The sequence below is a fragment of the Schistocerca cancellata genome, chromosome 4 (assembly GCF_023864275.1).
Source record: "Schistocerca cancellata isolate TAMUIC-IGC-003103 chromosome 4, iqSchCanc2.1, whole genome shotgun sequence".
Lineage (NCBI taxonomy): Eukaryota > Metazoa > Arthropoda > Insecta > Orthoptera > Acrididae > Schistocerca > Schistocerca cancellata.
The window spans coordinates 527,101,988-527,125,042 of record NC_064629.1 but is presented as its reverse complement, the minus strand read 5'-3'; the positions used below and the strand labels follow the sequence as shown (position 1 = coordinate 527,125,042).

The 23,055-nt window shown below is 44.6% G+C and overlaps 1 protein-coding gene across 1 annotated transcript in view; it reads right to left on the bottom strand.

Annotated features, from left to right (window-relative positions):
• The window catches only part of LOC126183490 (dedicator of cytokinesis protein 7), a 266,895-nt gene that overhangs the window by 31,946 nt on the left and 211,894 nt on the right, over window positions 1-23,055 (bottom strand). Inside the window, exons 32-34 of the mRNA XM_049925523.1 lie at window positions 21,948-22,208; window positions 20,733-20,827; window positions 17,864-18,035 (exon numbers count right to left, since the gene is read on the bottom strand). Coding sequence (XP_049781480.1) covers window positions 17,864-18,035; window positions 20,733-20,827; window positions 21,948-22,208 — 528 coding nt within the window. The remainder of the gene's footprint in view (window positions 1-17,863; window positions 18,036-20,732; window positions 20,828-21,947; window positions 22,209-23,055) is intronic.

Below are 23,055 nucleotides of genomic sequence, written 5' to 3'. Positions count from 1 at the left end.
ACGGTGGTGGATACAGTCGAGACACCGAAGAATAGACGGCCGAGCAGAGGAGTAAACTATGCTTCCATAGTCCAATTTCGAGTGCACTAAGGCGCGATAGAGGCGGAGAAGGACCACTCAGTCCACTCCCCAGGAGGTACCATTCAGGACACGGAGGGTGTTGAGGGATCGCAGATAGCGAGCCGAAAGATAGGAAACGTGGGAGGACCAGCACAGTTTTCTGTCAAACATAAAACCCAAGAATTTAGCGATGTCCGAAACGGAAGGTTGACAGGTCCTAGATGTAAGGAAGGTGGAAGAAACTCCGTATGACGCCAAAAATTAACATAAACGGTCTTACTGGGAGAAAAGCGGAAGCCTGTTTCGATGCTCCAAGAGTGGAGGCGATCAAGACAGCCTTGAAGACGTCATTCAAGAAGGCTGGTCCGTTGAGAGCTGTAGTAGATGGCAAAATCATCCACAAAGAGGGAGCCCGAAACATCAGGAACGAGACAATCCATAATTGGATTTATGGCAATGGCAAACAGTACAACACTTAGCATGGAGCCCTGGGGTACCCCGTTTTCTTGGGAGAAAGTACGGGAGAGAGTAGTGTTCACCCGCAATTTAAATGTGCACTTTGCCATAAATTCACGAAGAAAAAGGGGCAACCGACCACGAAAGCCCCAAGAGAACAGTGTGCGGAGGATGCCTGTCCTCCAACAGGTATCGTATGCTCTCTCCAGATCAAAAAATATTGCTACTGTTTGGCGTTTCCGGAGAAAATTCTTCATGATATAAGTGGAGAGAGCAACAAGATGGTCAACTGCCGAACGATGCTTTCGGAAACCGCATTGGGGAGGTGTTAAAAGACTGCGGGACTCCAGCCACCAAGCTAAACGGCAATTCACCATACGCTCCAAAACCTTACATACACTACTCGTGCGAGAAATGGGCCGATAGCTAGAGGGGAGATGTTTGTCCTTTCTAGGATTTGGAACAGGAATGACGATAGCTTCCCGCCATCGTCTGGGAAAAGTACTGTAGGTCCAAATTCGATTATAAAGGCAAAGGAGGTAACGCAGACTTTGGTATGATAAATGCAGCAACATTTGAATGTGAATACCATCCGGTCCTGCGGCGGAGGAGTGAGAAGAAGAGAGTGCATGTTGGAGTTCCCGTATGGAGAAAACAGTATGTAGCTTTCGCGATTTTGAGAGGAGAAAGCAAGAGGTCGCACTTCCGCTGCACGTTTCTTCAGGAGAAATGTTGGCGGGTAATTTGAAGAGCTTGAAATCTCAGTAAAGTGTTGACCCAATGAGTTAGAAATTGCGACGGGGTCCACTAATGTATCATGCGCGACAGTGAGCCCAGAGACCAGGGAGAAACTAGGCGCGCCTGATAACCGTCGAATCCGACTCCAAACTTCCGAGGAAGGAGTGAAGGTGTTAAATGAGCTAGTAAAGAAGTCCCAGTTTGCCTTCTTGCTATCGCAGATGACGTGACGGCACCGCGTACGGCACTGCTTATAGCAGATACAGTTGGCCAATGTAGAATTGTGTCTGAAAACGCGAAGAGCACGTCGCCGCTCACGTATTGCATCAGGGCATGCCACGTTCCACCAAGGACCTGGGGGGCACCGGGGCAATTTGGAGGTGCGAGGTATTGAACGTTATGCAGCTGTAAGAATAACGTCTGTAATATGAGTGACCTCATCGTCGACGCTAGGAAAGTGACGGTCATCGAATGTCGCTAGAGACGAAAAAAGTGTCCAATCGGCTTGGGCAAACTTCCAGCATCTCGGGCGCATATGTGGCAGTTGTGGCTGCAATCAAAGGACACGTGGAAAGTGGTCACTCGAGTGTGTATCAGCAAGGGTGAACCATTCGAAGCGCCGAGCTAGCTGAACAGTACTGACCGAAAGGTCCAAATGAGAAAAATTTGTCGTGGAGGCAGACAAAAATGTAAGGTCCCCAGTGTTTAGGCAAACAAGATCTGCTTGGTGGAAGACGTCTAGCAATAGTGAGCCACGCGGACAAGGATGTGGAGATCCCCAAAGCGGGTGGTGGGCATTGAAGTCCCCAACCAGCAAATAGGGGGGTGGAAGCTGACCAAAAAGATGAAGGAGATCAGCTCGTGCCATCGATGTGGACGATGGAATGTATACAGTACAAAGAGAGAAGGTGTATCCAGAAAGGGAAAGACAGACAGTGACTGCTTAGAAGGAAGTGTTTAAGGGGATTGGGTGATAATGGAGAGTATCATGGAGAAGAATCATGAGTCTTCTATGTGCTGGAGTGCCTTCAACAGAGGGGAGATCAAATCGGACTGACTGAAAATGGGGGAAAACAAAGCGGTCATGGGGACACAGCTTTGTTTCCTGAAGACAGAAGGCGACCGGCGAGTAGGATCATAAGAGGATTGTCAATTCATCCCGATTGGTTCGAATGCTGCGGATATTCCAATAGATAATGGATATAGGGTGGACAGAAAATGGAAGAATGTGACCATGGTTGCCGTTAACTCAACGACTGCTCAGAGCTTGCGACCGACAGCGTGAAATGGCACTCAGCCGAAGGCAGAAGATCCTGATCCATAGGTTGGTCAGGAGCAGCTCCTGCCACCAGCGATCGGCCGGTTGATCAGCCGCCAGCGGTGCGCCTCGGCGACATAGAAGACGGCCGAGGGTGGTTACCGCCAGGTGGTACTGTAGATGAGACACGCCGTGGTGGAGGAGGAGAGGAACTGGCTTTCTTATTAGCCTTCTTGGAAACATGATGTTTAGATGAAGGAGGAACCGATGGTTGTGAAGTTGGGGTACGTAAAAAATCTTCACGAGTATGCTCTTTTTTGGAAGTCCGGGTGTCTGACTTTTGGGATCGAGATTTAGCAGAACCCGATGAAGGGTGAGCCATAGAGTGAGCAGGCGAAAGTGGGGAGGTTGAACGGGAGATCTTTGCGATGGCCGATCTGACGGCCATGTCACTAAAGGTGAGATCACAAGTCTGCGTGGCCGCCTCCCTAGTTGGCCGAGGAGAGGCAAGGACAGTGCTGTATTTTCCTGTCTGAGGCACAGTAGGCTTTCGACTGACGAATAATTTTCGAGCAGCAAAGGTCGACACCTTTTCCTTCACTCTGATTTCCTGAATGAGCTTTTCATCTTAAAAAATGGGGCAATCTCAAGAGGAAGCAGCGTGGTCACCCATACAGTTGATGCAACGAGGGGATGGAGGTGGACAAGCACCCTCATGGGCATCCTTGTCACACGTAACACATTTGGCCGAGTTGGAACAGGACTGGCAGCAACACGTAGGGTTTAGGACGTAGGGGTGAACGGAAATTATCTCATAGCCCGCTTTTATTTTCGATGGGAGTTGAACTCTGTCAAATGTCAAGAAGACAGTACAGGTTGGAACGATGTTCGTGTCAACCTTTTTCATGACTCTATGAACAGCCGTTACGCCCTGGTCAGAGAGGTAGTGTTGAATTTCCTCATCAGAAAATCCGTCGAGGGAGCGTGTATAAATGACTCCATGTGAGGAATTTAAAGTGCGGTGCGCTTCCACCTGGACAGGGAAGGTGTGGAGCAGTGAAGTACGCAGCAATTTTTGTGCCTGGAGGGCACTGACTGTTTCTAACAACAAGGTACTATTCCGTAATCTGGAACGAGACTTTACAAGACCTGCAATTGCGTCGACAACTTTCTGAAAGGGTTGACTGTGGAGAAGTCGTGACCTTCGTCAGACCGAGAAACAACAAGGAACTGTGGCAACGATGGAAGAACTGTCTGTGACTGAGACTCAGTGAACTTACGCTTGTGAGAAGACGTAGAGGAAGACGAGGAAACCATTGCGGAAGAATCCCCCATGATTACCGGCGTCTCCGATGGCGCGCTCCTCCCTTGTGGGAGCCCTCTCTGAGGGCACTCCCCCCTTAGGTGATTGTTCAAACCTCAGGTCTCCGATGGCGCGCTCCTCCCTTGTGGGAGCCCTCTCTGAGGGCACTCCCCCCTTAGGTGATTGTTCAAACCTCAGGTCACACCTGCCGAGAAACGGACATAGGGACCAATCGGCACTTTGGGAAGGTATCAGCTCGGGTAATCACCCCTCCCTGGGCCTGGCTGTTACCAGGGGGTATGTACGTGTCCTACCTGTCTACCCGGGGCGGGGAATTATGCGTTACCCCGTCACCGGCTACGCACAAAAATGCGTGGGTCGGCCTTCAGAAACACACAGGGAGGAAAAAAGAGAAAGGGAAAAACAAAGCCCGAGGTCGGCTTCTACCAGTTTTTCCATTCGTCTGTAAAGAATTCGCGTTTTTATTTTGCAGCTGTGACTTATTAAACTGATAGTTCGATAATTTCCACATCTGTCAACACCTGCTTTCTTTGGGATTGGAATTATTATATTCTTCTTGAAGTCTGAGGGAATTTCGCCTGTCTCATAAATCTTGCTCACCAGATGGTAGAGTTTTGTCAGGACTGGCTCTCCCAAGGCCGTCAGTAGTTCTAATGGAATGTTGTCTATTCCCGGGGCCTTGTTTCGACTTAGGTGTTTCAGTGCTCTGTCAAACTCTTCACGCAGTATTGTATCTCTCATTTCATCTTCATCTACATCCTCTTCCATTTCCATAATATTGTCCTCAAGTACATCGCCCTTGTATAGACCCTCTATATACTCCTTCCACCTTTCTGCTTTCCCTTCTTTGCTTAGAACTGGGTTTCCATCAAAGTTCTTGACATTCATGCAATAATAATAATAATAATAATAATAATAAAGTATGCACTTTACACAGCTCATCCAGTTCCACATAAATGTACAAAACTGTTGAAATAAAAATTCTCTAATGAGTAATAAAACTGTTGACATGAAAGACTAACACTATGTGCCAAATCCATGTGGCTTAGCGATAAAAAACAAAAATCTGGGAGGATTTGCAACGTCACACAAAATTTTGAAATGTACACGACACTCATCTTGCAAAAATTTTTGAAAGAGTACAAGCCTCCTACAGAGTCAAGGGTTGCCTAGTTTTAAAAAACAAAATATAATAAATTAAAATGTTTTATTTGAAAGCTATAACTTCACACAACTACACACACAAACACAAACACACACACACACACACACACACACACACACACAAAGCGTTTGCATGCACCTGTGCCCCTGCTGGCTAGACTCTCAGTGCCAATGTCATTTTATGATAGGCATACTGGTTGTGGTGGGGGTAGTGTCAGGTGGGGTGGGCAGAGGAAGAAGGTGGTGGGAGGCAGGGAGATGGACGTGGCGACATGAACTGGAAAGGATGACAGGATGGAGGAAAGGGAAACGGTTGGGTGGAGGGTATGGCGACAATGGGTTACCTCAGACTGAGGCCAGGATGATTATGGGAGTGGAGGCTGTGTTGCAAGCACGACTCCCATCTGCACAATTCAGAGAAGCTGGTAGTGGAGGTTCCGATCCAGATGGCTCGAGTTGTGAAGCAACTACAGAAATTGAGTGTGTTGTATTCAGCTGCGTATTGTCCCACGGGGTGTTGAACTTTGTTTTTGCCAACAGTTCGGCAGTGGTAATTCATCCCAGTGGACAGCTGCTTGGTAGTCGTAACACCACAAAATGCTAAGCAGTGTTTGCAGCAGAGTTGGTATACGACATGGCTGTTTTCACAGCTTGTGATGGAGTAGAACCTACTGCATCGGCATCCCACTTTACATCCAACCATCATGGGATGCCTGCATCGCAGGGTGTATACTCACCAGGAAAACCTATGTCACCTGTGTTGTCAAAATAAATACGTAACGGCAGCCAAAACACAACACAACACCAGGTCACCATCAACAGCTGCCAGGGACCACTACCTGTTTGCGGAGCCTGCAGAACAGCTTCACCAGAGGACGCAGCTAGCCTAGGAACTACTTTGCTATGTCAGGCATGTAATCGCAAATAGTTCCGGCAGATACATCTGCCAACAGGCTTTATAAGGCGGCGAACTGCTGGCGAAAGGCAGTTCGACGCACCGCTCGGAAGGATACAGAGCTGCTGCCCCAGCAGCCATGGCCAGATGCCTCTTCTAGCTGGCCGATCACTTGGCACAGTCGGCGAACCTCTTGACATTGTAGAATTGTTTGTGATCATTCCCCATGAAGAGATGGGTCTTTTCTATTATTATTATTATTATTATTATTATTATTATTATTTATTTTCTTTCTCAGACGTTATGTCTGGTTAAAAATGGAAAGTGATGTGGATCTTGATCAAGCATGACTTCCTTTTAACTGTACGGTATATGTTACATTGCATTTAGGAACTTTCGGGTAATTGAACAAGTATCAATAATTACAGATTTCTGTAGTTGCATATATATATATGTTTGGATGTAGCTGTATTCTGTTGATGTACTGGTGGATATTGTGTGGTATGACTCCTGTAGTTGATATTATAATCGGTACAATGTCATCTTTATCCTGATGCCACATGTCCTTGACTTCCTCAGTCAGTTGGACGTATTTTTCAATTTTTTCTCCTGTTTTCTTCTGTATATTTGTTGTATTGGGTATGGAAATTTCAATTAATTGTGTTAATTTCTTCTTTTTATTGGTGAGTATGATGTCAGGTTTGTTATGTGGTGTTGTTTTATCTGTTATAATGGTTCTGTTCCAGTATAATTTGTATTCATCATTCTCCAGTACATTTTGTGGTGTATACTTGTATGTGGGAACGTATTGTTTTATTAGTTTATGTTGTATGGCAAGTTGTTGATGTATTATTTTTGCTACATTGTCATGTCTTCTGGTGTATTCTGTATTTGCTAGTATTGTACATCCGCTTGTGATGTGATCTACTGTTTCTATTTGTTGTTTGCAAAGTCTGCATTTATCTGTTGTAGTATTGGGATCTTTAATAATATGCTTGCTGTAATATCTGGTGTTTATTGTTTGATCCTGTATTGCAGTCATGAATCCTTCCGTCTCACTGTATATATTGCCTTTTCTTAGCCATGTGTTGGATGCATCTTGATCTGTGTGTGGCTGCCATGTAGTGTTTTCTTTTTCCAATTTACTTTTTTCGTATTTGTTGATGTTATGTGATCTAAAGGGTTGGAGAGGTGGTTACGAAATTGTAGTAGTGTAGCCAATATATTTATATGAGTGACTGCTTTGTGTATTTTGCTAGTTTCTGCTCGTTCTATAAAGAATTTTCTTAAATTGTCTACCTGTCCATAATGTAGGTTATTTATGTCGATAAATCCCCAACCTCCTTCCTTTCTGCTTAATGTGAATCTTTCTGTTGCTGAATGTATGTGATGTATTCTATATTTGTGGCATTGTGATCGTGTAAGTGTATTGAGTGCTTCTAGGTCTGTGTTACTCCATTTCACTACTCCAAATGAGTAGGTCAATATTGGTATAGCATAAGTATTTATAGCTTTTGTCTTGTTTCTTGCTGCCAATTCTGTTTTCAGTATTTTTGTTAGTCTTTGTCTATATTTTTCTTTTAGTTCTTCTTAAATATTTGTATTATCTATGCCTATTTTTTGTCTGTATCCTAGATATTTATAGGCATCTGTTTTTTCCATTGCTTCAATGCAGTCGCTATGGTAATCCAATATGTAATCTTCTTGTTTAGTGTGTTTTCCCTTGACTATGCTATTTTTCTTACATTTGTCTGTTCCAAAAGCCATATTTATATCATTGCTGAATACTTCTGTTATCTTTAGTAATTGGTCGAGTTGTTGATTTGTTGCTGCCAGTAGTTTTAGATCATCCATGTATAGCAAATGTGTGATTTTGTGTTGGTATGTTCCAGTAATATTGTATCCATAATTTGTATTATTTAGCATGTTGGATAGAGGGTTCAGAGCAAGGCAGAATCAGAAAGGACTTAATGAGTCTCCTTGGTATATTCCACGCTTAATCTGTATTGGCTGTGATGTGATAGTATTTGAATTTGTTTGGATATTAAGTGTGGTTTTCCAATTTTTCATTACTATGTTTAGGAACTGTATCAATTTAGGATCTACTTTGTATATTTCCAATATTTGTAGTAACCATGAGTGGGGTACATTATCAAAAGCTTTTTGGTAATCAATGTATGCGTAGTGTAGTGGCCTTTGTTTAGTTTTAGCTTGGTATGTCACCTCTGCATCTATTATCAGTTGCTCTTTATATCCTCGCACTCCTTTGCAACAGCCTTTTTGTTCTTCATTTATAATTTTGTTTTGTGTTGTATGTGTCATTAATTTCTGTGTAATGACTGAAGTTAATATTTTGTATATTGTTGGTAGGCATGTTATGGGGCGATATTTAGCTGGGTTTGCTGTGTCTGCTTGATCTTTAGGTTTCAGATAAGTTATTCCATGTGTAAGTGTATCAGGGAATGTGTATGGGCCTGCAATGTAACTGTTAAATAATGTAGTTAGATGTGAATGTGTTGAGGTGAACTTCTTTGGCCAGAAATTTGCTATTTTATCTTTTCCAGGGGCTTTCCAATTGTGAGTACAATTAATTGCTTGAGTGACTTCACATTGCAAAATTATCACTTCAGGCATTTGTGGGTATCATCTTGTATGTGTCTGTTTTTGCTTGTATTATTATTATTATTATTATTATTATTATTATTATTTGTTATTTTGTATTTGTGTTGAGCTGCAGTTGGGATCGAGTCAGCTGATCTTTTGAAGATTGTATTATTGTTTCGTTTTGGTAAGTCCAATAAACTGTTTTTTTGACTTGTGTTTTCTGCATTTCTACTCTGTTAGCGCAGATACTTAAGTGGCTACGAGTTGGTTTATGAGTTTCCCACATTTGCTCGGTTGTTGTCCGCTATGGCACAAGGTATTCCAGGTATTGATGAACCCTCATCACGAGTCATAGTGCTGTTGGAACGTATGCAACAAACGAACGAGCTCATTATTCAGCATTTACAGGCGATGTCCACGTTCCCTGTTGAGGTGCCTATGCAGGGGTCCCACCCAGCATCCTCACCTCTGGGCCTCCGTGGCGTGCCCCCTGCGTTTCCCAAGTTCGACAAATCCGTTGAGCCTTGGGGCAACTATGCGGCTCACCTGGAGCAACACTATATTGCTCATGATGTCACTGGAAACATTCAGCGTCATGCATTTTTCCTCACCTATGTGGGCCTGGAAGCTTATCACCTTTTGCAAGAGGTGCATCCCGATACGGAACCTCATGCTCTCTCCTATGAAGTGTTGACTTCTAGCCTATTGGATTATTTTGACTCTCAGGTCCATGTGGCGGCAGGACATCACAAGTTGTTCTGTTGTCAGAAGCTTCCCGCACATTCATACAGGGAATGGATGGCTATGCTGCAAGGTCCCTCTGGTTATTGTCATTTTTTCTGAGGCAACCCCCATTGCAAGCAGTCTTATGGTTCGGCACTCATTCGTGATATGATTCTTGTCCATGCCCCCGATGATACCTTAAGGACTGATCTTCAGAAGCTGAAAGATCCCTCTTCAGACACCTGTTTATCCATTATCCGCACTCATGAGCAGTCCTTTTGCTCTGCTTCCATGCTGCAGTTCCCAACACAGGTCTTCGCAGCCCGCGACACCAGTTTCCATCACTGCAGCCGCATTGGGGGCTCACTCCTGAGGCCGTGCCTGCCCTGCAGAACCAGGGCACCAGTCCCCAACTGTGTCAACAGTGGCTGCCACCACCGCCGCAGCAGCAGCAGAATGGTTGCCCTCCTATAGTCAATGCTTTGTCTCACACATCAGAGAAAAGATTGCTGCTTCCGGAGGGTGACCTGTTCGGCCTGCGGAAAGCAGGGTCACAGAGCCGAGGTCTGTTGGTCATCTTCGGTGATGGCCGTGGACCACACTGCTGTCGACGCCTCCAACTCCGTGGTGGATTAGACGGACCCGGCGCCACCAATTTCCTTCGCGCAGTCAGTTTTTCTGCACACGACGGCAGCGATCACTCTGACTGTGCAGTTGAACAGCACTCCTCTCCCCTTTTCAAATGGATAGTGGAACCTCAGTGACCATCATCGATGGCGATTCCCACCGTCAGTTGGGTTCACTGCTACTTCGTTCGTTGCATGCTTCTCTGAAGAGCTAAACCAACAAAGTCATCTGACTACAGGAGTGGTTCTTGGCTCGGGTCCAGTACCTCACTCACAACGTCACAGCCCGGGTTCTAGTCCTCGCTGCCCCCAAGGCCACGAACTTATTGGGGATGGATCTTTTTCCCTTACTGGGTCTTGAGATACATGACTTGGACCCGGCCATCCAGTTGTTGTTGGCAGACAATCACTTGCAGCAGCTTCTGGAAGATTTCCCAGACATATTCTCTGCCACATCTCTGGGGGTCTCCAGGTTTGAAGCCCATGTCGAACTCCTCCCCTCAGTGATCCTGAAGTTCCACAAAGCTCCCTCAGTACCATTTGCCCTCCGTGACAAACTACAGGAGAAGTTTCATCATCTGGAGGCTGTGGGCATCCTGAGCCCAATCCACCATAGTCGTTGGGCTGCACCCATCGTAGTCCTTGAGAAGCCAAATGGATCTCTTCGCATTTGTGGGGAGTTTAAGGCCACTGTCAACGCTCAGTCTGTTATTGACTCCTATCCCATACCCAAGGTTGATGACACCCTGTCCCGGTTGGCTGTCGTCGGCAAGGTGTTTGCCAAAATTGATCTGCGGAACACCTACCTCCAGTTGCCTTTGGACAAGTCATCGGAAATGCTATTGGTAATCAATACCCCTTTTGGGCTCTTCCAGTACAACCGCCTCCCGTTTGGGGTCGGCAGTGCTCTGGCCATCTTCCAGCAATATTTGGAAACATTGACAAGAGAAATTACGGGGACGGCTAACCACCTTGATGATGGAGTATTGCTGTGCGGTGTGGGATCTGCATCAGATGGGACTGATGGATGACATCAAAAAAGTACAAAGAAGGGCAGCTTGTTTTGTAATATTGCGAAGTAGGGGAGATAGTGCCACAAACATGATACGTGAATTGGAGTGGCAATCATTAAAACAAAGGCGTTTTTTGTTGTGACGGGATCTTCTCATGAAATTTCAATCACCAGTTTTCTTATTCAATTGCGAAAACATTCTGTTGGCACCCACCTACATGCGGAGTAATGATCATCACAATAAAATAAGAGAAATCAGGGCTCACACAGAAAAATTTAAGTGCTCGTTTTTCTCGTACGTCATTTGAGAGTGGAACGGTAGAGATACAACTTGAAGGTGGTTCATTGAACCCTCTGCCAGGCTCTTTATTGTGAATAGCAGAGTAATCACATATACATAGAATCACACAGACGTAGACATCTTAGTTGCTGACATCTCCACCCCAGACTTGGCCTGGAACCTCTGGCACCTCTTCCAGGTTCTTCAGTGTGTCGGCTTAAGTTACAACAAGAAGAAATGTCTTATTTTTGTTCCTCATGTGATCTACCTCAGCCATGTTTTGAGCCCTAATGGCATTCGACTGACGCCGCAGTATGTTGAGGCTATTCAGCACCGTCATTTTATCCCACATGCTGCGACTCTGGCAGAACCAATTCACTGCCTCCTCCATAAGAATGTTCCCTGGGACTGGTCGCCAGCTTGTGATAGGGTGTTCCACCATCTGAAGTCTTCTCTCCTGATGCCAGCTTGCCTTGTCCCTTATGACCCCACCAAGCCTCTCACCTTGGCTGCCAATGCATCAGGCTACAGTGTGGGGGCCATATTGTCTCACCTCATCGACGGAGTCGAGTGCCCAGTGGCCTTCGTCTCCAAAACACAATCACTGGCTCAGCATAACTACAGCCAAATTGAGGAGGAGGCCTTGCACATCATCTTTGGGTTTAAGAAATTCCACGATTTCATCTACGACTGTCACTTCACCTTATACACTGATCACAAGCCTCTGGTCTCATTGTTTAGCACTACGGCCACCATTCCCACAAGGGCTGCTCACCGCCTCCAGTGCTGGGCATTGTTCCTTGCGGAATATTCCTATGACATCTGTTTTCAGGCCTCAGCTCTCCATGTCAACGCTGATCATCTCTCTCATCTACCAGTGGGCGCTGACCCAGAGTTCGATGCTGACCAGTTGCCTGTTTCCTTCTGGATGATGCGGCTGTCGAGGCAGTCACTGATTTTCCACTGGATGCCAAGCTAATCGCATGTCACACGGCAGACGACCCGACCCTCCAGGTGCTGATGCACCACGTTCAGCAGGGGTCGCCATCAGACCATCGTCAGCTGCGGCAGCTGGAGGTCCTGGTGTACAGTCACCGCCGCCAGGACCTGTCAGTCAGAGGTGGGGTCCTCCTCATCTTGGGTGATAATGAGCGTTGGCAGGTGATGCTGCCACCCCTCCCTCCATCAGCAGGCTTTGGAGCTCCTGCACGTTGGTTGGTTGGTTTTGGGGTTTGATGGGGGCTAAAAATCGAGGTCATCAGTCCTCTGTTCCAAACAGACATACTTGTAAAAGGCCTATACAGTAAACGCGTAACCTCTGCACCCAGAGGGAGGGAACACCAAGGGGTACAGAGCTATAATGAACACCGCAATAACACAAAATAGAGGACACTTAAAAGGCGCAGAGCAAATAGTTGACTAGAGCAAAACAGACTACAGTGGTTGATGAATCATGTAAAAGGTCAACCACTCAACGACAAATGAAGAACCTCCAGCTGGAAAGCGTTGATAGAGGTACCAACACAACTTGTTACCATAAAAGACACTATTTTGGTATCCACATCACAATTAAAAGTCACTGGAGTGGGTGTAGCCTGAGAAATCATGCGAGAGCACCCACACTAGAGTGAGTAATAAAACCCAGCTGCACGGATAAAACGTAAAACTGAGTCAGCTATAGAGGCATCATCACCTAGAATTAAAGGAAGTGCAGCTGGTAATTTAAAGGATTGCCGCAAGGGGGCTAAGAGGGGGCAGTCCACCAGAAGATGGACCACTGTCAGTCCTGCATCACAGCGACACTTGGGCGGGTTCTCACGGTGAAGGAGATAGCTGTGGGTCAACCGCATATGTCCAATTCGGAGATGGCAGAGAACAACTGAGTCCCTACGCATGCTCCTGAAGGATGAGTCCCATACAGCCGTGGACGACTTTACCATGCGGAGCTTATTCGGTGTGTTCAAGGCAGACTATTCAGAGCTCCAGACATTGTGGACCTTGCGATGTAGGGCTGACCGGGCGTCTCTTTCCATGAGACCAAGCTCCGGGGTGGCGAAGTGGTGGCCTGCTTGGCCATCCGATCAACACGTTCGTTTCCTGGAATGCCAATGTGGTCCGCGGTCCACACAAACGTCGCTGAACGACCACACTCGGTGAGAGCAAAAACAGCATCTTGAATATTGCGCACCAAAGGGTCCCAAGAAAAACACTGGTTGAGTGCTTGCAATCAACTCAGGGAGTCACTGCATATGACAAATGACTCCACAGGGCAGGAGGAAAGGTGAGTGAGTGCACGATAAAGAGCAACCAGCTCTGCAGTGAAAACACTGCTCCCACAAGGCAGGGAATGCTGCTCAAAGTAGTTGCCATGGATGAAAGCAAACCCAGTGTGTCCATCTGCACATTGGTCATTGGGGGATTGTCCTGATGAAATGGCTTGCTTGCCAGCATTTCTACTGGAGGGGGCTGGATGCAGCCATCACCCGCATGGTGGCCTATGTCCCTCTTGTCAACAGCACCATTCAGTGCCTCTCGCTGCCTGTTCCCGTGGCCTCCTCCTACTTCTCCTCGTTCCTGTTTGCACTTGGATTTTGTGGGCCCATTCCTCGGCTCCTCTTGGCTTATGCTTGGGGACACCGGCAATGAGTTTCCTTCTATCTCCTGCATGTCCTCCACGACCTCCGCCCATACAATCCAACATCTTTCCCACACATTTGTCACTGAGGGCCTTCTGGAGTCATTGGTGACCAACAACGACCCTCAATTTGCATCTGCTGAATTTACCTGCTCCTGCACCTCTCAGGGCATCCAGTTGATTCATACTGCTCTCTTTCATCCTGCATCTAATGGATTAGCTGAACAGTTTGTCCGGACATTCAAAGCCCAGATGTTGAAATTGCATCCCCAACACTCCCTGGACAATGCTCTTACCATCTTTCTTTCCTGCTACTGTTCCACTGTTCAAGATGGATCATCCCCAGCAGAAAAACATCACGGCTGTCCTCATCGGTCCCCCTTATCTCTCCTGTTTCCATCTTCTCCCCACCCAGCTCCTCCGCGTTCGAGACGGCCCGGTTATTCTTTGCAGGATCCGGTCTGGGCAATGGTGTTTACCCGGCATCGTTACCAGTGGGTCTCTGCCAGGGTCTTGCCGTTCATCAGCCGCGCTATGGCGGCGGTCACCCTCGACAACGGCACTGTTTACTGGAAGCATACCAACCAGCTTCAACTCTGGTGTGGTCCACAGCCGGCTCCTCTGCTGCCTCCAGGGCTGTCAGCCCTCGGGGATGACAGTGCTCCTCTGCCCGACAGCCACCTCTGCCATTGCCCCTTGTCACACCTCAGGTAGACCCTCCGGCAGAGGGGCCTAAGCCCATGGAGGTGGATCCCGCACATGCAACCACACCTGGTCTCCTGTTGCCCACAGCTCTGGGGCCCGACAAAATGCTAAGTAGCGTCTGCAGCAGAGTTGTTGTATGACATGGCTGTTTTCACAGCTTGTGATGGAGTAGGTGCTGTGGCCATCCACTTCGGACATCGTAGGGCCTACTGCATCGGCATCCCACTTTACGTCCAACCATCACGAGATGCCTGCATCACAGGGTGTATATTCACCAGGAGAACCTACGTCATCTGTGTTGTCAATACAAATACTTATCAGCGGCCACAACACAACACAACACAACACGTCACTACCAATGGCTGCCATGGACCGCTGCCTGTTTGTGGAGCTTGCAGAACAGCTTCACCAGAGGTTGCAGCTAGCTTAGGAACTACTTTGCTATGCCAGGCATTTGATGGCATATAGTTCCAGCAAATAAATCTGCCAACGGGCTTTATATGAGGGCACACTGCTGGCAAAAGGCAGTTCAACGCATGGCTCGGAAGGATACAGAGCTGCTGCCCTGGCAGCCACGGCGAGATGCCTCTTTTAGCTTGCCGATCTCTTGGTATAGTTGACGAACCTCTTGACGTAGTAGAATTGTTTGTGTTCACTCCCCGTGAAGAGTTGGGTCTTTTCTATTATTATTATTATTATTATTATTATTATTATTATTAGTTATTTTGTATTTGTGTCAATCCACAGTTGAGACTGAGTTGGTTGTTTTTCGGAGATTGTATTATTGTTTCATTTTGGGGAGTCCAATAAATTGCTTTCAGACTTGTGTTTTTCGCATTTCTATTCTGCTAGCGCAGATACTTCAGTAGAATGTCCCTCATTTTGGGGCAGGATGACAGATAATCGAAGTCCTGGCAAAGGATATGGTTCAGTTGTTCCAGTCAAAGGTGATACTGGCAAATGAGGGAGACACCTTTGTAGGGGGGGGGGGGGGGGGGTGTTCTTTGTGGGTGGTGGGAGGATTGCGGGTGTGTGAGGATATGTCATGGGAAATCTGTTTGTGGACTAGGTTTGGGTGGTAATGCCTGTTTGTGAAGGCCTTTGTGAGGCCTTCAGCATACGGCGCTTGTCACTGCAAGTATGTTGTACCCAGTGGCCAGGCTGTATTTTTTGTTGTGGAAGGGATGGCAGCTGTCAATATGCAGGTGCTGTTGGTGGTTAGTGGGTTTAATGTGGACAGAGGCGTGGATGGAGCCATCAGAGGTGTGGATGTGAATGTCCAGGGAGGTGACACACTGGGTAGAGTAGGACCAGGTTACGTGGATGAGGAAAGGTGTTGAGGTTGTGGAGTAGTGTGGATATGCCGTCTTGGCTTCAAGTCCAGATCATGAAGATGTCATTAATGGACCTAAACCAGGTTAGTGGTTGGGAGTTTTGGGAGACTAAGAAGGTTTCTTCTAGATGGCCCATAAACAGGTTGGCATAGGACGGTGCCCTGCAGGTGTCTGTTGGTGCGCTGCAGATTTGTTTGTAAGCCTTCCATTAAAAGGAAACGTGGTTGTGGGTCAGAATACAGATGGCAAGGTGTGTAACGATGAGGTATTGGGTTTGGAGTCTGAAGGATGTTGGGAGAGATAGTGTTCGACAGCAACAAGGCCATGGGCATGAGGGATGTCGGTGTATAGGGATGATTGGGTTGGGTTGTTTTGGGGGAGGAGACCAGACAGCGAGGTCATCGATCTCATCTAATTAGGGAAGGAAATCGGCCGTGCCCTTTCAAAGGAACAATAATGGCATTTACCTGGAGTGATTCAGGGAAATCACGGAACAGGGACGAGGCATCAACAGTGACGAGTAGTGATCTAGGATGTAAAGGGGTGGGGATAATGGAAAGTCCATGAAGGAAGTGGTTAGTGTCCTTGATATAGGGGCTATGTTTCACACAATAGTTAGAGGTGTTGATCAACAAGAGTGGAAATTCTTTTAGCGAGTGCACAATAGCCAGTGGGGCTTACAGGATTGTTGGGTTTGTGGATTTTTGGGTGCATAAAGAAGGTAGATGTGTGGGGCGTTATTGGGGAGACGAGGGAGAGGGGCTCAGGTATGAGGTTCTGGGATGGGCCTATGGATTTCAGTAGGGACTGTAGGTTACATTGGCCTTCCAGGATGGGATCACTGTGGCAGAGCTTTTAGGCAGAGGACTCAGACAATTGGTGGGGGCCATCCATGAGGTAGTCACTGCAACTCATCATGACAATGGTGGAGCCTTTGTCTGTGGGGAGGAAGATTAGGTCTGGATCTGTTTTCATGTTGTGTGTGGCTGTCTCTTCTCCTGCTGAAAGGTTTGTGCTCTTAGGAAGGGAAATGGGAAAGGAGGTAAGGAATGCCTGAAATCTGACCAGGGAGTGCTTAGGTGGGGGGGATTGGGGGATTGGTGGCAAAGAAGTGTTTCCACTATAGGGATTGTGAGAAAGAGAGTGGGCTTTTGATAAGTTCAACATGGTTAAATTTGGGGAGGGGGGGTAGGGCTGAAGGTTCGACCTCTGAAAAGGAGTAAAACTTCTGTGCAACTGATGTCTGTGGTGAAGAGGTTAACAAGAATGTTTTGGGTTTGCCTGGGTGCTGGGTTTTGTGGGGTGCTGGGAGGGAGTTTTGGAGGATGTCGTAAATTGAAGTGGTCAACTAAGTAGGGTATGGGCTATGAGAGGTCGATGGGGGGTTCACTGGGAGAAGGATGGGTTTTAATGGATAGTGATGCCCATGGTGGGAGTAGGATCCCCTCAGGTTGGACAATTTATGGAGGTGCTGTCTGCAGTATTGCTGCAGGTGTTCAAGTACAAGGGTTTCTATTTTGAAGATGATGTGTATGTAGTGAGGACTGAAGAGTAACATTATCTTGCAGAGGGAATAGAGGTTGTTCTGGGGTGGCTGTGCTGTGAATAGGTGTTTTTGCAGCACCAGGTTCATGAGGGATAGGGACTGGCAGAAACTGAAAAGGTTGAGATCGTCTTCCACAGTTGCCATTCTGGCTTTTCAAGATGGATAAGTTTATGACTAGAAATGCAACTAACAGGAAAAGTCAGCATTACGGCATTTACCAATGTCTTAAATATGCACGCATTGTAGAGATATGGACATGTACTAATATCAAAACGGCAAAAAAGCATTTACATCAAGAAGTAAAACAAATGACCAAGCTGAAGATCAAGGAAATGGTGCTGAAATCTATAGCCAGAAAATGTGATATACAGTTTATGTGACAACATGGGCAATGAATTTGTATTGTTGAGAAGAAGAAAGTGGGGACAGGGCACGTTTGTGTACACTCATAAAATAAAAATGGGAAATGACAATGCACATTGTTACATTGATTAAATACATACCTCAAGCCGACTAAAAATTTCAGGCAATTTTGTTAATGTTGGTTCTTTATAGATAAACTCTTCTCCATTCAGATCTCCAAATTTAGTTCCATAGAAGCCAACACGGAAGTATGTTCCAAAAACACGCTTTCCCTGCAGCTGGTCAACTCTAGTAAATGCATCATGTAATTTCCTGAAAGATTGAGATTATCAGTGGACATGTTCACTTAAAGTGATGTATAACAGGGCAGTTTAACATTTCTATTTCATTAATTTTAACTTATTTTGAATTTTGTTTAGCTTTTGTATCTTAGAACTTTGATTTGGGAATACAGAAACTGCAAAAAGTCACACGAAATTTTATACAATGGATGAATGAATGAATATCAGTAACAGGTCATATAACAGCACTTAAATGTGTCTACAAAAAATGCAGTACTGAGAGTATGCTGCAGTTGATAGCTAAGAACACACATAAGGAACAACCCTGGCTTTGAATGATTTATGGAAAACAGGAAACATGAATTACAATGATTAGATCATCCTCTTTGTGTAGGTTGAAGCAACAAAACTGTCACATATTCTACACGTGAAATCTTTTGCCGAGATGCCAATCAGTTCACACAACCCAATTGCAACATTTCCTGTGATACCAGATACTTTGGTTATTTCTGTATGTGGCTACAAAACATAGTCATCCTTGGGATCCTCACGTACATGTACATCTACACTGATCGGCCAGAACATGATGAACACCTACGTATTAGCCTGTGTGTCCACCTTTAGCATAGATCACAACAGAGACAAGTTGTGGCATGGAAGCAATGAGGCCTTGGTAGGTTGTTGGACGGAGTTGGCATTACATCTGCGCACACAATTCACCAAATTGCCGTAAATTCCAGAAGGGGGGGGGGGGCGCATGAGCTCAGATGCCATATTCAATCACATCCCAGATGTGTTAGATCAGAGGTCAGCACATCAACTTAAACTAGCCACTGTGTTCCTCAAATCATTTCTGGTAAGTGACATGGTGCATTATCTTGTTGAAAAATTCCACTGCAGTCAGGAAACATGATTAGCATGAAGGGGTGTACGTGGTCTGCAACCAGTGTACGATTCTCTTTGGCCATCCTGGTGACTTGCACAAGCTCCACCCCAGAGCATAATGGACCCGCTGCCAGTTTTTCTCTGACCCACAGTAGAGATGTCAAGGAGCTGTTCCCCTGGATGGTGATGGATTTGAATCCTCCCAATGGCATGATGTAGAAGGTATTGGGGTTCATCACAGCATGCGAAACAGTGTCACTGCACCAACGTCCACTACTGGTAGTCACATGCCCATTTCAGTCGTAGTTGCCAATGATGTGGTGTGGACATTAGCATGTTCATGGGTCGTCAGCTGCAGAGATCCATCATTAGGAATGATCAGTGCACTGTGTGTTCAGACACTCTTGTACTCTAGCCAGCATTAAAGTCTGATGTTAATTCTGCCACAATTTGCCACCTGTTCTGTTTTACCACTCTGCCCAGCCCATGACGTACAACATTTGTAATGAGGGGTGGCTGCCCAACCCAACGTCGTCTGGACATGGTTTCACCATCTGTTGAAGACACTCACCACAGCACTCCTCAAACACCCAAAAATTTGTGCAGTGTCCGAAATGGTCATGCCAAGCCTCTGGGACGTCACAATCTGCCCTCAGTCAAACTCAGACAGATCGCACGCCTTCCACATTCTGTACACGGACAGCATGCTCACTGATACTACATGCACTGGGTGTGCGACTGACTAGCAGTCATTCCTCGCCAAGTGACGCTGCTATCTTCTGGATGAGTTTATATCAATAGTAGGTCAGTGGTCATAATGTTCTGTCTGATCAGTGTATATCTACATTTCTACCCCGCAACCCATGATACAATGTATAACAATATTATTCTAAACTCTTCTTATTTAGTATTCGGATGGTGCATGTGTAGGAAGACTACCAATATGCCTTCATATAAGCCCAATTTTTTATTTTTTGTACATGGGGGAGAAACAACGTATTTCTTGACTCACTTAAAAAAAATCAAGATCTTAATAGGAAGCCTTTATGTGATACATATAATCTTTTTCCCAAGTTCCAGTGTTATCGGCCTATATATTTGCCACTTTTAAGTCTCTGACAATTGAAATAGATAATTACAGCAGAATCCTCTTCAGTGAAACAATTTTGTATGTCAATTTATCACTTTACCATTCACCATTTCAGAGCTACTTGATGAATAAGCAGCTGGGAGAGTTTGCTTTCAAATTTATTTAACACTTCTTGCTCAGGTGTTTTTACTGTCATGTTTGTTTATATTCAGCTTTTCTTTGTCAGCAAGATGATGGCTTCATTTGAATATGTGATGAAAGTGCTCCATTTTCATAGAGACTTGTTAACTTTTATAGCGACTCATAGAGGGTCTTTTCTATTGCACAAGATTTTGGGAGTTTCTTGCTACTCTCTCTCTCTCTCTCTCTCTCTCTCTCTCTCTCTCTCTCTCTCTCTCCCTCCCTCCCTCCCTCCCCGCCCCCTCTCCCTCCAATCTCCCCCCCCCCCCCCCCCCCCTTTCTCACCACTACTCAGTGACACATTTTCATGGATCAGGAATTTGATCACTATCAGAAATAAAGTTATGCTGAATGCGTGACAGAGAAATGTAATACAATCACTTATGGTTGAAAGATGTATAAATGAGTGATTGTAGGGGATTTGGTGGAATGAGACAAAAGAAATAATCTACAAGAAACTTACATTACTTAACAATGTATGTTAAAAAGTGTTTGCTAAGTTAGCTAATTGAAGTTTTGATTCTGTTGGCTTATAGATTTCTCTCATACATACAGTCAAAAGTCTATACTAACCCATGAATATTTGACAGTTTTTTGTAATCTCTATTTGCTTCTGCAATAGGCAACAGAATTTTGTACACATCATTCATCGCTTCATACATGCCAGCCTGAAAGACAAAACATACATTTGTGACAAATACTTCTTTGATGTAATAGAATTTTCTTACATTCCACATACTTGACAATAAAGATGCAAATGCCTTTTTAATGAAACACACACCTGAAACAACAGTCAAGATTTTCTGTAAGTGTGTTTATTACTTATTTTCCATTTCCTAAATACTTTTTTAATGCTTCCCTTGTATATGCATGAAGACCAAAGATTCCAATTATATACTCACACGACTAATAATAATATGGCTGAGTATGAAGTCCTTCAAAATGATGGAACACGGCAACCTGTTCCTCAACAGATTGCTGTTCTCCACCATTTCAGGTTTTATTAAAGCAAATCTAGATTTCGGCTAGTGCCTAGTTATTATCAATGCACTATTTCATAGTTCCAATACATGTCTTAGTACATCAGTGCCCTGTTGTTAGGGCCCAAAGAACAGGAGACTGACATAAGAAGACATCTGTGACAGGTTAGGCAGAAAGGTGCCTACATTTGATTACTCATCTAAACAGTTTGTTTTCTTATCTGATTATTAAGAAATTAGTGCTATATAGAAAAGTTATGGTGGCCACCATGCCACATTTGCCACACTGTCCTCATATCTGGGCTGAGGAAATCTACAGCTAATCTTCTAATCACTAAGATTCAAAAATTGCACATCTGCTTTATTTGTTAAGAAACAATAGACAATGAATGACAGATAAATCATGTAGATATAAGAAATAATTTACTATACATACAGTTCTAAAGCACCCACTAAAATTATTGTTCAGAAGTCCATACAAAACTAAAGTCATTTTTGGCCTGTTAACAATAAGCAGTTTTGTTTTGTTCATTTTGTTCCAAAAAGTATTATGTTCAAGTGTAATAGTAACTATACACAAAAAAAATAGCAATGCAGATTCTATTTTCATTATGATGATAATGTATGAAACTAATATTTAATTAACTTACAGGTGAATGAATATCAGTATTTATGAGGTTAGATTGCAAACTACAAGAATAATACTTCTGAATCTCAATCAACATGTAAATAATATTTTTTCCTTTGCATTTGAAACAAATAAGTTGAATACATATTACATACATCATATACAACACATATACTGTACCGTATGAAATGAGTTTGCAGCATGTTCTAACAACCCAACTAGTCCACTTTCAGTAAAATCTTTCCCAAGACATACACCTTCTTCCTCTGGACTCAATACATCATCTGAGACAGCACTCTCTTCCAGTACATTGGGTGTTATTCCTTCCAATCCTACAGCACCCGGTGGCAAGTGTGGCAGATCTTCAAGCATATGAAGATATTCTGATACCAGTGCAGCACTGTGCACAAGGCACATTGCTGCCTCTGTGTGGTTATTGCGCTGAAAAGGACATTACATTTGCATTAGATCAAAATAATGTTATCATAAAAATTTTACAAATCCTATATATGCTACACTAAGTTCAGAGAAACTGACAAGGGAATTACAATACACTGATTAAAGAAAATGTTAGAGTTTTTAACAAAGAAATTGGAGCTTAACAACTGCTACATACTATACAATTCGTATATTATCTCTTATCTCCCATAAGAGCATAACATGGCTTTGAGATGTGATCTGTGGTTGCCTAGACAGGATCTAAGCTGCAATAGCATACATTAAATTCCTGATTTTATCATTCTGCTATGGCTATTGCTGCTGGGAAAATAGTTCCAAGTACCACAAACATAAAAAAACCTGGGAAGTTGATCACAGAAGGAAAATGGATGAGGCTGACAAGGGGAAAATGGGCTGACTCAATTTTATCATAAGCACTTATGTGAAGTAATCTGACCTAGAAATAATTATTACAACGCTGGTGTATTAATAGAAATTCTAGGATAGAAACAATAAATTAAAAACAGTGGTTTTTGTAATCATATATATATATATATATATATATATATATATATATATATATAGTGTGTCTGTGTGTTTTTATTAAAACGATAATACCTAATAAAAATCTGTGCATAGACTACAATTTACTCTCAAGATAAAGTACACAATGACAGAGAGGCACATAAAAAGGAGCAATGACTACTTCAGATTTTTTAAAATCTTGTTCTGCTTCCTACTCTTAACAAAACAGAGCTCAAATGCCAAAGCAAACCATTTTTTGTCTCTAATATTTATGTGCTCATGTGCCATTTTGTATTCCACCTTAAATGGTGAGAGGTAAACAGAT